Source organism: Arvicanthis niloticus, chromosome 19 (genome assembly GCF_011762505.2).
Source record: "Arvicanthis niloticus isolate mArvNil1 chromosome 19, mArvNil1.pat.X, whole genome shotgun sequence".
NCBI classification, from domain to species: Eukaryota; Metazoa; Chordata; class Mammalia; order Rodentia; family Muridae; genus Arvicanthis; species Arvicanthis niloticus.
The window spans coordinates 11,416,363-11,434,164 of record NC_047676.1 but is presented as its reverse complement, the minus strand read 5'-3'; the positions used below and the strand labels follow the sequence as shown (position 1 = coordinate 11,434,164).

At 41.4% G+C, this 17,802-nt stretch overlaps 1 protein-coding gene across 1 annotated transcript in view; it reads left to right on the top strand.

Moving 5' to 3' along the window:
- Positions 1-17,802, top strand: part of Dnah5 (dynein axonemal heavy chain 5) — a 236,059-nt gene that overhangs the window by 53,035 nt on the left and 165,222 nt on the right. Inside the window, exons 17-22 of the mRNA XM_034523461.2 lie at positions 1,150-1,295; positions 4,825-4,987; positions 5,457-5,690; positions 7,139-7,329; positions 7,423-7,510; positions 13,587-13,720. Of these exons, the coding sequence (XP_034379352.1) occupies positions 1,150-1,295; positions 4,825-4,987; positions 5,457-5,690; positions 7,139-7,329; positions 7,423-7,510; positions 13,587-13,720 (956 nt within the window). The remainder of the gene's footprint in view (positions 1-1,149; positions 1,296-4,824; positions 4,988-5,456; positions 5,691-7,138; positions 7,330-7,422; positions 7,511-13,586; positions 13,721-17,802) is intronic.

Genomic DNA, 17,802 nt, shown 5'->3' with positions numbered 1-17,802 from the left:
AGTTGTCCTTATGACAACTCTACCTAGCTAATCCAGAAAAGTCTCCAAATCTCAAGGTCCTTAATACAGCTGCAAAGTCCCCTTTGTCCTGTAAGGTAATATTTCCAGAGAATTAGGGATCTCCTTGGGAAATATATTTTTTTTCAACTTTTCACAAATGTCTTTAAGATGTTGTGAAGAACTAGGAGGAAACAAAAGATTTCTGTTGTGTGCACTCACTTAAGCAGAAGTTTTGGTTCATTTTGCACTTAATAACTTTGTCAGGAAGAATCATCTGGTATATCGAACAGTTGCCTGAATGAATTAGGTTGAAAATTATCGAAATTGAGGCATTTCTTTAGGTAGTGAAGGTATTGATTTAAGGAAGAGTCCAAAGTAGCAGAATTTCATTTCAATCACAGTTGTGGAAGGCACTGTTTGGAATTGGCACTGACATAACTATTCAAGATTTAACGGTGGAAACATGAATTATTAAAGGAGCAGACACAAGAGCGGCAAGATGAGGCCATAGGAAATCTAGGACCACTCTCTACACAGTCACTGGTGCCCTCCTGGGAACATGAATCAGAGCCTGGCAGAGTGGAAAGCTGGGAACTGTTAAAGGAGGAACAGTCTACAATAGCCACATGTGTAACAGCCCAAAGTACCAAGGACACTGTTGCTTTTTAATAAGAATGACCCTCATAAGCTTGTACAGTTGAATGCTTTGTCCCTATTTGGTGGAACTGTTTGGGAAGGATTAGGAAGTGGGTCCTTTTTTGGAGGTGTGTCCTCGAGGTTAGGCTTTGAGGTTTCAAAAGCCCATGTCATTCCCAGCATGCTTTCTCTGCCTCCCTCTGACTAAAGGTTGTGTCTCAATATCTAAGCCCTTAGCTACTGCTCCAGCATTGTTCCTGACTCGTTTTTTCCCCATGTTTCCCACCACGATAATCACCAACTCACTCTCTGAAATTGTAAGAAAGCCCCCATTAAACACTTTCTTATATAAGTTGTGGTCATGGTGTCCTTTGACAATAATAGAAGAGTAACTAAGACAGATATGTATAACCCAAGCATCTTTAACCCCAACATTCCCGCTATCATCCAACCATGTGTCCATGTCTAAGGAAAGGCTTCGCCTAATCTGTCATCGTTTTGTTTCTCCCAAAGAGGACCTGGAGCTCCTGCTCGACCGAGTCAATGACTTGATTGAGTTCCGCATCCGCGCCATCCTGGAAGAAATGAGCAGCGTGGCACTTTGTCAGCTCCCTCAGGATGACCCCCTGACTTGTGAAGAATTCCTCCAGATGACAAAGGTTATCAGATGACTGATTTAAAAGAAAAACTTTCTTGAATTAAGGTTTTAAAATATAAAAGGAATATTTGAAGCATAAATTAGGAATTAAAATATTCTCTTCTGCTCCATGATAGAAGTGATTCAAACGTAGAACCATCTGACAAAATGAAGATAAAGAGAGTGTTATCTAAGCAGCTACTGATCATTTACTTTCTTTCAGATCTGCCAGAGGGGACATTGCTGTGGCATACATTTCTAAAATTTCCACATTTTTATGAAGGGCAGATTTTTTTTTTCCTTTTTAGAAGAGCTTCAGTAAGCAAGGGTTAACTATGACATAGCCGGGAAGGGGGTGGGGGTAGCTTCTGGACAAGCTGTCTTCTTCAAGGACCTTCAAAGAGCTGTTTCAACACTAGTATTTTGTAGTATAGAGTTCTGTACTTATTCCTAGGAAAGCTGGGAAATATCAGAGGCTTGTGTTTAAACTACTCAGGGCAGAGACTGTATTTACAGGTCTATCACATATCAATATATAAAAATAAGCCCCTCAGAAAGTCTCCATTGTTTCCCAAGTATCCTTGCAAATGAGGTGCTTTCTTCCTACGTTAGGACCAAGCTACTGTCAGAGAGGTTCTATACGTTTTGGGAATGACACGTTGGCCTCATTTATAACATTCCCTGTGGGTATTCTGGTGATAGGGACTCTTCCATGATGGCTTTAATATTGTTGGCCAGGAGTGCTTCCTGGAGTCATGGGTCCCTCCCTATGTGCTCCCAGGCTGCTGGTTCAGACCCTGGGTAGAACTGGTTGGTTGGTATTGTTGCTCTCCTCATGGGGCCACAAACCCTTTCAGCTCCTTCAATCTTCTCTCTAACTCCTCCATTGGGAACCCTTGATCAGCTCAATGGTTAGCTGTGAGCATCTGCCTCTGAATGTGTCAGATTCTGGCAGACCTCTAAGGAGACAGATATATCAGGCTCTTGTCAGCATGCACTTCCTGCCATCCACATCAGCGTCTACCTTTGATAACGGTACATGGGATGGATACCCAGGTGGAATGATCTCCAGACGGCCCCTCCTTCAGTTTCTGTCCCACACTTTGTCTCCATATTTGTTCCCTTGAGTATTTTTGTTACTCCTTCTAAGTAGGACCAAGGCATCCATACTTGGTCTTCCTTCTTCATGAGCTTCATGTGGTCTGTGAGTTGAGTCTTGGCTATTCCAAGCTTTTGGGCTAATATCCACTTATCAGTGAGTAAATACCATGTGTGTTCTTTTGTGATTGGGTTAACTCACTCAGGATGATATTTTCTAGTTCCATCCATTTACCTAAGAATTTCTTGAATTCATTATTTTTAATAGCTAAGTAATACTCCATTGTGTAAATGTACCACATTTTTTGTATCCATTCCTCTGTTGAAGGACATCTGGGTTCTTTCCAGCTTCTGGCTATGTGGGGAAAGAGGAACACTCCTCCATTTTTGGTGGGATTGCAAGTTGGTATAACCACTCTGGAAATCAGTCTGGCAGTTCCTCAGAAAATTAGACATAGCATTACCTGATGATCCAGCTACACCACTCCTGGGAATATAACCAGAAGATGCTCCAGCATATAATAAGGACATATGCTCCACTATGTTCATAGCAGCCTTATTTATAATAACTAGAAGCTGGAAAGAACCTACATGAAGTATTTTTAATTTATTCTTAGAAAATTTTATACATGTGCATAATGCATCTTAATCAAATCTATGCCAGCTTTTGACTTCAAACTTCTGTGTTCCCCTTTAAGTCATTTTTAAAAATAACCACTGATGGGCTGGAGAGGTGGCTCAGTGGTTAAGAGCACTGACTGCTCTTCCAAAGTTCCTGAGTTCAATTTCCAGCAATCACATGGTGGCTCACTACCATCTGTAATGGGATCTGATGCCCTCTTCTGGTGTGTCTGAAGACAGCAACAGTATATTCATATATATAAGATAAATAAATAAATATTTAAAAAAAATAAGACACTGAGTCTAATAAATATCCCCCATATATACATGTTGGATGCATATCGACTAGGACACAGGCAACCTGCCAGTGGCCACTCCTTGAGGAAAACTGACTCTCCCTCCCTCAGCAGCTATCAACTCTTAGCTAGGGATGGAGCCTGAGGAGGTTCTCCCTCTCTTGATTGGCTTGGTCTTCTGTAGGTATCTACAGTTGCTGTGAGTTTATGTGTATAATAGTAGTCATATCATCTATAGATACAGACCAGCATCTCCCAGTATGACTCCCTATCTTCTGGCTTCAAATACAAAACAAAATTATACCAGGTAAAGATGTGTAGTTAGGTGAAGTTATTGTTTGATATTTTTCATGGTAATGGATAAGCTTACCCATTACCTGTTCCAGGAGATATTAGAGTGACCAAGTTTAAAAGTTTGTTCCACACATTAACAGCATCAGAATGTCACATTTCCTGTAGAAGAGGGGTGGGTAGAAGTCAAGAATGCTGAGTGTGGAGGTATCAGAACCATGAACTGTGTGATGTGGACAGTCCATGAACATCTTAGAGCCTCAATGTATAAATCAATGTAAATTGAAATGGACTTGGAAACGGTGACTGACTGACAAAGTCTGCATTCACTGGGCTTTCCTTCAAGTAGGCAGTACAAAGACACTTCCCTGTTGTTTACCCTTCTTTATGTATCTGTCACAGAATCTACTGCAGTGCTTCGTATGGCGTTACATTTGTCTGATTTCATTTCTGAGAAATGTACAACCTAGCTGAAGTGAGTGTAGATCTGAAATGAGGTACATGGCAGTGCCTTGTCAGAAATGATGAGACGGGAAGACAACTGGAGAGAACAGGTTCACATCACGTGAAGGACAGGTTCACATCATGTGATGGGAATTCCATGGTAGGAGAGGCTGTTGATGGCTTTGGGAATAGCTTCTTCCATGCTAGGGAAAAAGAACAAAAAAGCAAAAACCAAACCAAACCAAACAAAAATCCCCTGCAGCTTTGGCCTGTTTGCCTGGATCCAGCTGGGTCTCTTGTCTTTAATGCTTTCTTCTCAGGATACCTGGCTGTGGCCAGTGAGGACTATGTGTCTGTTTTCGTTATTTTCTTGGTTGCTGTGATAAAATATCAGTACAAAAGCAACCTAAGGGCGAAAGGGCTGATTGTAGGTTAAGTTCCAGCTTACAGTGCATCCTGGCAGGGGCGTCAGAGCATCAGGAGCTTGAGGCAGCTGTCCATGTCGCTTTCACAGTCGAGAAGTAAGAGGGATGGATGTTTATGTTCAGCTCATGGTGTTCATTTTTACAATAGGATTCAAGCCTAGGGAGTGGAACGACCCACTCCAGACAGATTTCCCTACCTAGTGTAATTCTAGATCTCTAACTGACAATTGAGATTAACCACCACAGTGCCAAGCCATCACTAAAACTAAAGTGTCAGTTAAGGGCTAAGTCAGTGCTTTTTCTGCTCTTTCTGATAAACTTTCAAGGGCAAGATTAAAAACGTGTGACTGTCATCTTTTGTTCTTCTTGCTGTTAGGATCTTTGTGTGAACGGTGCACAGATACTCCATTTTAAAAGCTCCCTAGTGGAGGAAGCTGTCAATGAACTAATAAACCTGTTACTGGTCGTGGATGTCCCACCCGAAGAAGCAACTGAAAATGTCTGCCATGAGAACACCAGTCCTAACGGAGACACTTCAGGTGAGACAAGAGGGAGGCTTTTTTGTTTCCAGGATATTTGCTGAAAACTAAAATTTAATTTTCTATGCAGCAGTTGGTTTTATACGTCTATAAACACTACCTCAATTTTATGGTGATATTTATGAATCTGAAATTATGATTCTGCACAAATGGATTGGTTGCTTATCCTAAATATTTTGTGTCAAACTATACAAACTTTTTCCTACAGACAGGAGGGGGAAGATGTTATTTCTAATGGTCTTTAGGGTTAGTGTTGGGAGAGAACACGCTAGTACACAGGTCGTTGAGGTCCAGTGTAACTTTTAACCTATATTCCTGGAACTGTTATTGGCTGTTTTCTCACAGAGACGATCTCCTATTCTTCCGTGATCTCTCCTCCTCAGATGTAGGGCATTTAACTGATATTGAGCTTGCATGTAATTTATCTTAATTTTCTCCCTGTAATGTAATGGATCGATCTCTCTCTCAGGAAGAAGAGAAGGGCATTCTGAGGCCTTGGCATCTTCCTTTAATGCTGGGGCTAGTCCTGTGCCTTTGACAGCAGTTGCAAGAAAGAAGAAAGAAACTGAGGTGTTAGAGGAAGCCTGTGAGCTGCTCTCCCATTTTAACCATCAAAACGCGGACGCTCTTTTGAAAGTGACCAAGAATACACTTGAGGCCATTCGTAGACGTATTCAATTCTCCCACATGATTAACTTCCGGGGTATGTTCTTGCGCAATGTACCTATTGGTTAGTTAGGTAAGGTGTGTTGTGTTGTACATTCCTATTAGATTTAAATAATTTTAAACACTCTGCCATGTACTGAGTACTTCCTTATAATTGTAAGCAGCATAAACTGTGGTCATCCCAGAAAATTCTTTGTCGTGGATCCTCTCATTATGTATGTTAAAACTGAGACACCCGGGGCCCAGAAAGATTAGTTTGCCAAGATTACTGAAAAACTGATGGCAAAAAAATCAACATAATTTAAAAATTTCCTGTAATAAGACAGAGGCATAAAGAAAATTATTGAATCCAAGAGAGGAAAAACATGAGAGAGTTGTCAATGGAAATTTCTTAACCAATCTTATTAATTATTAGCCAGTCTTGCTAATGATAAAAGATTGATATCATTCATTTAAAATTAGAATTCGTTTTACTATTTCCATGATACTTCAGCCTTTCATTCTGAATGTCCTTGTTTTTTTCCTAGTGTTCTAAAAAAAAAAAAAAGATTTTGGTTTTTCTACTTGTGCTCCAAAGCCCTGCAAATGGTAGGGGTATTCTGAAGTTAAAATCTAAATTAAGAATAACAGAGAAGGAAATAGTAGCTAATTGAAACAAAATAGGATAGTAAAACCTTACCTGTGTGGAAGATTAGTAATGCAATGGGAGCATACTATTGTATTTAAAGTGGATGAAGAAAAGCAGAGCCTGCGAAACAATGTTCTGGGGCATGGCTTTATTTTACTTCATAATGAAAGGCAGTTCTTTCCTTAGACACAAGGCTGTTGGAAGGATCCATCAAATGTTGGCTCATATGTTAATACATTAAATCATAGCCGTTGTATAGCTTTGTGCATTGCAGGTATCTTCAACTATATATAGTTATTTGTGGTTCATGTGAACATACACATGCATCTCTGACTGAATACTTAAACCTGTAGAGCCAAATTTAAAAGCCTCTTTGTTATAGATAATGAGTTATAATTTACATTTTTTTTCCTGCATGTGAAACTGCTCCAACGTTTGGAATATATTCATTGTGGAAAGTATTTTATTTAAAATTCCGAAAGTTGCTTGTTTTAACTTTCATTTATTATAGCATTTGTTCTTTATTTCTTGTTTGCTTCCTCTGCCTTAAACTCATTGTTGGCATGACTTTGCTTGCCACTATCAGTTTTAAAATCTTAGGTAAGACTTTATACTTAATCCTGATTCTTAATTGAAAGTTTGTTTTGATGGGGATGTACCAGCAAGCTACAATCAGCAGAGTGGCCTGGCATCCACTGAATCACTGTTCTGTTGAGCAAAATTAGATCTTCAAATATCTATGCACTCATTGGTTTGACAAATGTTTGTCTAAGTACACGTATATTATTTATGCCTTAATTTTGGGAGAGCCTGTTAAGTATATTTCATTTTCAACTAAAAGTGGTGCATTAATTCAGACAGTCATGATGCGTCCAAGGTAAAACAGAACCATCTCCCCATTTTCCGGGCAAATGTCACCCTGGCCATTCCCAACATTGCTATGACTCCTGCCTTGGAAGACATACAGCACACACTGAACAAAGCAGTGGAATGTATCATCAATGTCCCCAAGGGGGTTAGACAGTGGAGCAGCAAGCTGTTGCCCAAGGTTGGTAAAATATGAAATATTGATTCATTTGGAAGCTGCTGTTCCTAAAGATGGGGCAAAGTTGAAAAGCATCTTTTTTTTTTTCCACTCTAGAGAAAGATGCATGAAAGAAAAATGGCTGCCATGCAGAACAATGAAGACAGTGATTCTGATGCTGAGGTGGAGGAAAGTGAACATCAAGGTAAGTATGCTTTAAAGGTTTTAAAGTTGAAAGTCTCTCTCTCTCTCTCTCTCTCTCTCTCTCTCTCTCTCTCTCTCTCTCGTGTGTGTGTGTGTGTGTGTGTGTGTGTGTGTGTGTACATGCAGATACTCATAGAGGCCAGAAGAGGGAGCTGGAGTCACAGGTATAGTATGCTGGGAACTGACCTGGGGTCATTTGCAAGAAGAGCAAGGGCTCTGAATTGCTGAGCCATGCTCCCAACTTTTAAAACATCGTCATTGCAAGCCACGTTTTCACAGAGTTCTCTAGTATCTCCTGCACCATATGCAGTTTTCAAATCATGTTCAATGAGAGTATTAATCTTTGAGCCCATTTTGTGTTTAAAAACGTTAAGATCCACATACTGATTCATCAGTGTCACGTTATCTCCTGATTCTCTTGCATCTGTCACAACTGCTGGAGTCTGATCTGATCTATTAATGGCTGAAGACAGGAAATGCGTTTCATTTCACACTTTACCGAGAAACTGGTTTTCATTACAACCAGTATTTCCTGGCACATTGCAGATGTTTTTGGCCTATTGTGGGTTCTGTTTTGTTAACACACCCCGAGTGAGTGCTGCTGTGCATCCTGCGGCTTTCATCTGTAGTCTCTAAAATTGGGGAGCACTAGACATCCACCTTGCTAATGATCCCAGAAGTCCTCTGCAGCCCTCACTCTCCCTTTCGGTCAGTACCGCGGTGGTGAGCAGAGACAATATGATCTTGTTGCTGTTGCTTTCCCCTGAGATGATAAAATGACTCCAACAAACTGAAACCAGTACCTCTTTGAAATAGCCCCAGTGAGGAAGGTAGAAAGATCTGAGAATACATTCCCGTAATTAATTAATTAACTAATTAATTTTTAGCTTAAGCTGAAAAGCACTATCTGGAGCGGGATAGATGGCTCACTGTCTAGGAAGAGATACAGCTCTTGCTGCAGACCTGACTCTGGTTCCCAGCACCCCTTTCTGGTAGTTCACCACCACTTGCATTTCCAGCTCCAGGGCATCTGAGACCTTGTTCTGGCTTCTACTGGCAGATTCACTCATGTGCACGTGACAACCCCCCAACACATACATAATACTGAACCATGAATTAGATCGAAAACAGTCCTGATATTATGGTATTAGCTTCAGTTTAATCTGGAAACATTGCTTTATCTCCTAGAATCATTTAGAATTCAGAGTCTTCTACTGAGAGTATGTTCAATCGTGAATCACAGCCTGAGAAGAAAAAAAAATATGTACTGAAAACATGACCAAAGAACTGAAGCAACAGACTGCAGCCTGTCTGTCTTTAACTGTACAGTTCAGAGGGTTTATCTGTGTGTGTGTGTGCACGTGCATGTGTGTGATGGGTGTGATGTGTTGTTTTGTATACTTCGAGTATTATCATTGTATAATTTTAGAACATTTTTCTTATCTCAGGATGAACCCCTGCACTAGTGAGCATTCATTTTGCTTTCTCTTTCTGCTCATCTCTGGGAAGCCACTGATCTATGTCCCATCCCTAGTGATCGAGCATTCTATGTGTGGGATTCAGTGACTGTTTCTCCCCATTTTCATGGTATTTTCATCTTCATCAATGTATAGCATTTGTGTCACATTTTTCCTGTCATTGCATTGTACATGGGACCCCAGGTCCTGCACATGCCAGGCAAGTGCTGTGCTGCTGTCTTCATTCTTAAGTTTATTTGTTCGAGAGAGGAACTTACAGTAGCTTAGGCTGGCCTCGAACTGGTTAGATAGCTCAGGCTACTCTCGAGCTCAAGATTCTTCCACCCTTAGCTTCTGAGTGTGAGGATTGCGGGCACGTAATATTCATTTCTTTTTATCATTGAATTGTACTTCACAGTACAGATCAACTATCTTTTATTTATGCATTAGTAAGTTAGTGAGCGGCTGGATTGTTTCCATTTTCCACCATCATTAAGAATTCCAGTAAATATGTAGCTGTGCTTGTGTTTATTATTCATGTGCTTGTGTTTGTCTGCTCACCAATGTACATGCACATGTGGAGGTCAGAAGCTGATATTGGGTGTCTCTCTCAATTGCACTGCATCTTGTGTTTTGAGACAAGGTCTCTCACAGATCCTGGGGACCATTAACTGGCTAAACTGCCTAGCCAGGATGCTCCAGGGATCCACCTGTTTCCCCAGCCCACCCAGTGCTGGGTTGCACATGCATGCTGCAAACCCAGCGCTGGGAGGGATGAGGAGGATACAAACTCAGGCTTTCATGCACGAGTGGCACACATTTTACCAAGGGAGGCACTTTCCAACCCCACGATTTTATGTGGAAATGTTTTCGTTTCTCTTGGGATGGCCTGACAAGTGGGATTTCTGGGCATATAGTGAGTTTATGTTTAACACTGAAAGAAATGCCACGCAACCTTTGGAAGGTATAGCATCCTTTGCTCCTCCCACTGGCAGTGCAGGAGGGGTTCATTGCTTTTTCTCTCCATTGTCACTGATCACACTTTTGCCTGCCTTTTGTCTATAGCTATTGTCATAGGTACAGAACCATGTGTCATTGTAGTTTTAGCGTGAATTTCTACAATGACGGAGTGACGCTCAGCACCCTTTCCTGTGGTTTCTGATCATTCGTGCGTTATTTGGAGCAGTGTCTAATTTTTTCATATTCTTAAAAATTAAGTAACTTATTCAAATATCTGTAAGACTTTTTTTATGTTCTGGATAAAATTATAAATTTTTTTGTTACATTACAGATTTTGCTCAGTTTCTTATTGATATCTTTTGGAAAATCCAAAGTTGAGTCTTAAGTTCTACTCAGCTGTATTTTCATCGTGTGTCTAAGAGACAGTCGTTTGGTATAAGGTGGGGGAGCTTTGTATTCTATTAAAGTTGTATAGCTTAGCGCTTGCATTCCAGTCCATGATTCGCTTTTAGCGACGTTGGACTTCAAAGTCATTATTTTCAATGTGGGTGTACTTGTACCACCACTGTTAAGCTAAGAAACCATTTATTCTGTAATTGGATTTTCTTGAGACCTGTGTTGAAACTCACTTAAACACGAGTGTAAATCCAAATGTTTATTTCTGGACTTCCGGTTTTGTTCCATCAATCGCAGTTCTTGCTAATTCCAGTGTGACATTATCTTTACTGCTATAACTCTGTAGTAAGCTTTCAAAAATAACTTATTTATTGTTCTACAATTCCATACACCTATATTATTTTTTTTTGTTCAATTTTCTGTCTCATTATTCTCTCTCATTCCATTCCCATTAAACGCTTTCTTTTTCCAAAGTGCCCCCCCCCCCATTTCATGACGTTCTTTTCTGTGTGACCCATAACATATAATAGAGGCTGTCTGTGTGAGCATGGGTGGCCACGCTCATCTGTTTGAGTGGTAGCAGGGCCACAGGAGGGAGGAATATAGCTTCCCCACCCCCACTATCTCTGACTCCTTTGGGAGAGGTGAAGTCAGGAAGTGTGAGTCCTGTACCATTTTAAGATTTTCTCAAACTCACTTAAGATGTGCTAGATATGTCACATTTCTATATAAATTTTAAGATCAGCTTGTTAGTTTCTATGAAAAAAAAAATCAGTTGAAACATTTAAACCAGGATATGCTGAATCTGTACATAAATTTGTGGCATATTGCAATTTAAAAGGATTTAAATTACACAAAGCCTGTCACTAGGATCACATAACAGAATGATGCACACGTGAGCTCACAGAGATGGTGGCAGCGCACACAAGGCCTGCACAGGTCCACGCCGGACAAGGTCACAGCACTGAGACAACAGAGTGGACCATGTCCCATCTCTACCCAAGAAGCTATTTGCAATTAATATCTGCCAGGAAACAGAAAGTCAGTTTCTTCCAATGGAGCATCAGTGGGTGTATAGATCACACAATTCAGGGCAGGTCCATGCCTGGAAGTAGTTGGTCAACAACAAATGAATACTGTGTGTGTGTGTGTGTGTGTGTGTGTGTGTGTGTGTGTGTGGTGTGTATGTGGTGTGTATGTGGTGTGTATGTGGTGTGTGTGTGTCTGTATGTGGTCTGTGTGTATGTATACTTTTTCTCTTGTTTTGGCACATTTTGTCTTATTGGGCTTTTGCTTAGTTGTTTAGATTCTGGTTTTCTTTCTTTCTTAAAAAAAGATTTTATTTATTTTATGTATATGAGTACACTGTAGCTGTCTTCAGACACACCAGAAGAGGTTATCGGGTCCCATTGCAGATGGTTGAGAGCCACCATGTGGTTGCTGGGATTTGAACTCAGGACCTCAGGAAGAAAGAGTCAGTGCTCTTAACTGCTGAGCCATCTCTCCAGCCCTTGGTGTTTTGTTTTTGTTTTTAGAAAGAAAGAAGGAACATGAAGTTCTCTCCAATGGTGGAGTTAGAGAAAGGACTGAAGGAGCTGAAGGGGTTTGCAAGAACACAATATCTACCAACCAGCCCCCCCCCTGCCCCTCCGAGCTCCCAAGGACTAAACCACCAACCAAAGAGTACACATGGAGTTACTCATGGCTCCAGCTGCATATGTAGCAGAGGATGGCATTGTCAGGCATCAATGGGAGAAGAGGCCCTTGGTCCTGGGAAGGCTTGATGCTCCAGTATAGGGGAATGCCAGGGTGGAGAGGTGGGAGTTGGTGGGTGAGCATCCTCACAGAAGCAAGGAAAGGAGGGATGGGATAGGGGGTTTCAGGAGGAGAAATGGGGAAAGGATATAACATTTGAAATGTAAATAAATAAAATATCCAATTAAAAATAAGAGCACATACTTTCCACATACAGTGGGACAAAATATACATTAGATTACAAAAAAGGAGGAAAGGAAGTGTGGAAGAAGAAGAAGAAGAAGAAGAAGAAGAAGAAGAAGAAGAAGAAGAAGAAGAAGAAGAAGAAGAAGAGGAGGAGGAGGAGGAGGAGGAGGAGGAGGAGGAGGAGGAGGAAGAGGAGGAGGAGGAGGAGGAGGAGGAAAAGGAAGAGGAGGAGGAGAAGGAGGAGGAAGAAGAAGGAGAAGAAGAAGAAGAAGAAGAAGAAGAAGAAGAAGAAGAAGAAGAAGAAGAAGAAGAAGAAGAAGAAGAAGAGGAGGAGAAAGAAGTAGAAAAAGAAGAGGAGAAGGAAGAGGAGGAGGAAGAAGAGGAGGAAGAGGAGGAGGATGAGGAAGAGCATATGGAGATTTCCCTTACTGATTTGAGTCCAGAAGTTTCACCCTTTGCTTAGGGGCCCCGTGTTCAGTAGGGCAGGCACACCACCGAAGAAGCTTTACATAATGATTATGATGGCCTCAGTGTTAGGCAGAGATGAAGACTGGGCATTTCCCCTCCTTCCTGGGCATGTGCACAGCTTGTGTGTGTGTGTGTGTGTGTGTGTGTGTGTGTGTGTGTGTTTGTGTGTGTACTTCAAAAGTCCCAGAGCCTTCGACGAGCCTTCTGTGTCATTGTCATTGCTGAGGTCTCTCTTTCTCCATCCCAAACTAACTCTACTGACCCCAATTTTCTTCACCTCAAAGTAACGCCGTTGTTTTAGATACCGATAAAGTTAAGTGACTGGGGCGATTGTGTAAATTTCTTTCTTTTCTTTGGACGAATACCATATGGCTGAAGTTTTCCCTTGCCCCATTCAGTGATGCCCTGACTCTGGCTAGACAAAGATCAGTTCTTTGGATCCAGTTATTGCAGGAAGCTCCCAGCCATGCTGCTTAGCAACAGTTCTTCAGAACTTGCCAAGGAGACCCCAATCTCGCTCTCCCTCCCCCAAGGAATGCTGTGCTACAGGTTTTCCCAGCTCTAGGATTTCAAGACTGCCGTTGTTTAAGGCTGTCACACAGCTGCATCCCTGCACAGAGAACAGAACTTGCTATCGCCACTGATACCCAGCAGTTCTTCTTGAAGGAACACTTTTTGGATGGTTACACACTTTGATTAATATTATTAGTACCCAAACCAGTTAAAGCTGTCATTGCTTTTATGCAGATTTTACATATCTCCATCATTATAGAAACCTACCCTTTCCCCCCCAAAATATGTTCTATAGACTGTTGAAATTAACATTTATACTCTTCTTTTTCTCTTTCACTTTAGAAACGCTGGAGATAGCATCTGTAAACTTGCCCATTCCTGTGCAAACCCAGAATTACTATAAGAATATTTCTGACAACAAAGAGATTGTAAAGTTAGTATCTGTGCTCAGCACAGCCATCAGCTCCACCAAGAAGGTATGTGTGCCACGAGGCAGTTACAGGCCCTGGGCTGCCCAGCGTGTGCTTGCACGAACTCCATCATAAGCTCACCCTGCACGCAGCCCGATTTCACCCCTGATAGTTTCCCCCAGCAATGAGAGTTATCTTGTCTGCGTACAGTGAATGCAAGCTCACCAAAGACCCTTTAATTTAGACTGCAGTGGGAAGAGAGCTGTGAATTCCCTGCTTCATCTCGTGTTCCGGTTAATGTTTTTCATCCTCTTCTGTTACCGTAAATGAATCTAACTTTAAAAAAAAAAAATCTGTTCTGTTCAAACTCACAATTTAGAGTGAGGTGACAATTCCCCAGTTCTCCTTCAAAGAGTAAAACAGGATAAGGCATGCAGTCAGTGTGTATGTGTGTGTGTGCGTGTGTGTGTGTGTGTGTGTATCCATCCATGTGTTTGTATGGCACACTTGCCTGTATGTGCACATGTAGAGGTCAGAGGTTGCCATGGTCTTTTTTTATTGCTTCTCACCTTATTTTTGAGAGTTTCTAACTGAACCAGAGGCTCACGTTCTTCCTGCCTCCACTCTGGCATGGGTTGATCGGGCCAAGAAATCCCTTGGAATTTCCTTGTACCGCTAGGATTATGGAGGTGTCTGCTGCACCAGGCTTTCTGCAGATACTGGGGATGCAAACTCAGGACTCCTGCTTGAACAGCAGGGTCAGGCAGGCCTCCCACTGAGTCATCTCACTCAGAGTTTCTGAGTTCCCATCCCAGCAATTACCTCGAGTAGATGATGTATTCTCACTTTCTTATATGTGGGTAGGCAAATTCACAAATCATCAGAGGACAGTTTATACATATATCGCCACATGGAATTCAGATAAAATAGAGTATTAATTACTACCATCGACACAGACTCAAACTGGCTGTCTGTAAAGCCAGTTCAATTTTTTTGTTCCAACCTGATTCCCCAACCCCACTTCAATTTTCCTTTTGTATTCAGACAAATTTGCCCTTGTAGGTAAAAAGACTTAAGATACTGAAATTGAGTTTTAGTTAAAGGCTATGCACACATTTATTTTTAATTAATTAATTAATTAATTTACATCATGATCACACCTTCTCCCTCTTCTCCTGCCAGTTTCTAACTCTTCCCTCCCTCCTCCCCTCCCCCATCCCTTTCTCCTCAGAGAAGGGGAGCCTCCCATGGATATCAACCTGCCTTGGCATATCAAGTTGCTGTAGGACTAGGTGCCTCTTTTTCTATTGAGGCCAGACAAGGCAGCCCAGTTAGGGGAAAGGGCTCCAAAGGTAGGCGGCAGAGTCAGAGGCAGCTCCTGATCCTGCTGTTAGGGGTTCCACATGAAGACCAAGCTTCATATCTGTTGCATATGTGTAGAGGGCCTGGGTCTGTCCTATGCATGCTCTCTGATTGGCAGTTCAGTCTCTGTGAGCCCCTGTGGGCCTAGGTTAGTTGATTCTGTAGGTTTTCTCATGCTGTTCTTTACCTCTCTGGCTTCTTCAATCCTTCCTCCTGCTCTTCCACAAGATTCCCAAACTCCACTTAATGCTTGGCTTTTGCTTTTTGCATCTGTTCCCATTGGCTGCTGGATGTAGCCTCTCAGAAGACAATTATGCTAGGCTCCTGTCTGCAACTATAGCAGAGTATCATTAGTAGTGTCAACAATGGGCTCCCTCTTACCGCATGGGTCTCAAGTTGGGCCAACATTTGTTGATTGTTCTCTCAGTTTCTACTCCCTCTTTATCTTTGTAGGCAGGAAAAATCATGGGACTAAGGTTTTGAGGCTGGGTTGGTATCCTTATCTCTCCATTGGAAGTTTTGCCTAGTTATAGGACATAGCTGTTTCAGGTTCCATATTGCCTATCGCTAGGAGTCTTAGCTAGGGTTAACTCATAGATTCCTGGGAGTTTCCATTGTCCTGGGATTCTAGCTCATGACAGGAATGCCTCCCTCTATCTATTCCAAAGCTCTCTCCTGTACTTTATGGCTAATATCCACTTATAAGTGAGTACATACCTTGTTTGTCTTTTCTGGGTCTTAGTTACCTCACTCAGGATTATGTTTTCTAAGTCCATTCATTTGCCTGAAAATTTTATGATGTTTTTAATAGCTGAGTAATATTCCATTGTAAAAATATACCACATTTTTTTTTTTTTTTATCCATTCTTCAGTTGAGGGACATCTAGGTTGTTTCTAATTTCTGGTTGTTTCGAAAAAAGCTGCTCTGAACATAGTTGAGCAAGTGTCTTTGTGGTATCACGGAGCATCTTTTGGGTATATGCCCAGGAGTTGTACGGGTGGGTCTTGAGGTAGAACGATCTCAGTTTTCTGAGAAACCATCAAGTTTATTTCCAAAGTGGTTGTACAAGTTTGCACTCGTACTAGCAGTGGAGGAGTGTTCACTGTACTCCGTCCTCGTCAGCATGAGCTGTCAGTTGAGTTTTTGATCTTAGCCATTCTGATGGGTGTAAGATGGAGCCTCGGAGTAACTTTGATTTGAATTTTCCTGATGACTAAGGATGTTGAACTTTCCCTTAAGTGCTTCCAAGCAATTAGTGAGTCCTCTGTCAAGAATTCTCTGTTTAGCTCTGTATTCCATTTTTAATTGGATTGTTTGGTTTGTTGATATCTAATTTCTTGAGTTCGTTATATATTTTGGATATAGGCTTTCTGATGGATGGAAGGTTGGTGAAGATCCCATTCTGTAGTCTGCTGTTCTGTTCTAGTGACCTTGTTCTTTGCTTTCCAGAAGCTTTTCAGTTTCATCAATTTATTAATTGTTGTTTTCAATGCTTGTGCCATTAGTGTTCTGTTCAGGAAGCTGCCTCCTATACGCCCGTATTTAATAAAACCAATTGACTCTTAGGTGTTTCTCAGTGTTGAGCAAGTAGTTGTTCAGTAAGTGCATGTTTTCTGAGGTTGTTTTTAATAGAATGAGCTACATTTGTTTGAAAGCACCAAAAAAGCTGCTGTTGCTATTATAAGATTGAAAAAAAAATGTTGTTAAGTTGTGCTTAATGTATTCCCCGGGGAACGACAAGTCTTTGCATTTATTCATATTTAATCTTTTGTTCTTAGCATTTCGAAGATCCCGTGTTTAACTTCCCTCTAGGGACAGTGTTCACATATTCAATAATTATTTATCTAGTGCTTAGTTTATCAGGTGCTGTACTATAGGGTAGGGGAAAAGGTAGTCTATGGAAATGAACAATTAGATCTATTTTTAGTTGCCTCAGTAATTATAGTGAACACCTCAGAGTAAGTCTGTACTTGTGTTAGTCACTGCTCTTGGCTGTGAGGAGATGTGAGGAGATGTGAGGAGATGTGAGGAGATGTGAGGAGATGTGAGGAGATGTGAGGAGATGTGAGGAGATGTGAGGAGATGTGAGGAGATGTGAGGAGATGTGAGGAGATGTGAGGAGATGTGAGGAGATGTTAGTTACTGCTCTTGGCTATGAGGAGACAACCTACAACAGAACCTTAGGAAAGGCTGGATCTCCTCTCATAGATTGAGAATACAGTTCATCATGGCAGAGAAGATGTGGTAGCAACAGCACAAGGGTGCTTGTCACAATGAATTTGCAGTCAGGAGGCTTCAAGAGATGAATGCTGGTCCTCAATTTGTTTTCTCCTTCCTCCATTTTCATTCAGTCCAGGACTCCCAGTCCATAGGATAGTGATAGCCACATGCAGGGTGGGTTTTCTCTCCCCGTTTAAACTTCTCAGATACATCCTAACAGCCATGTCCAAAAATGTGTCTTTTAGGGGATCCTAAATCCAATCGAATTGACTATAAAAACTAATTGCCACAAAGTAGAGTCCAGTGCTTTCTCTGAATATAACCGTCACTACCAGGGAAATCTAAGGATGAGGCCCAGTAATTTTAACGACCTAAGGCTAGCAACAAAACAATTGGTGGTATTTCTTAATTTGTGGTATCAACTATAGGAAAGAAATATACAGATCTCAGTCTTCTTTAATGTAGCAGCGAGTCTAACCAGTGAAGATCCGTGGAGGAGACTGGAGGAGAGAAAGAAGGACCCACAGGATTTTTCTCCTGTTTCCTGATGGCACACCTTGCTTGT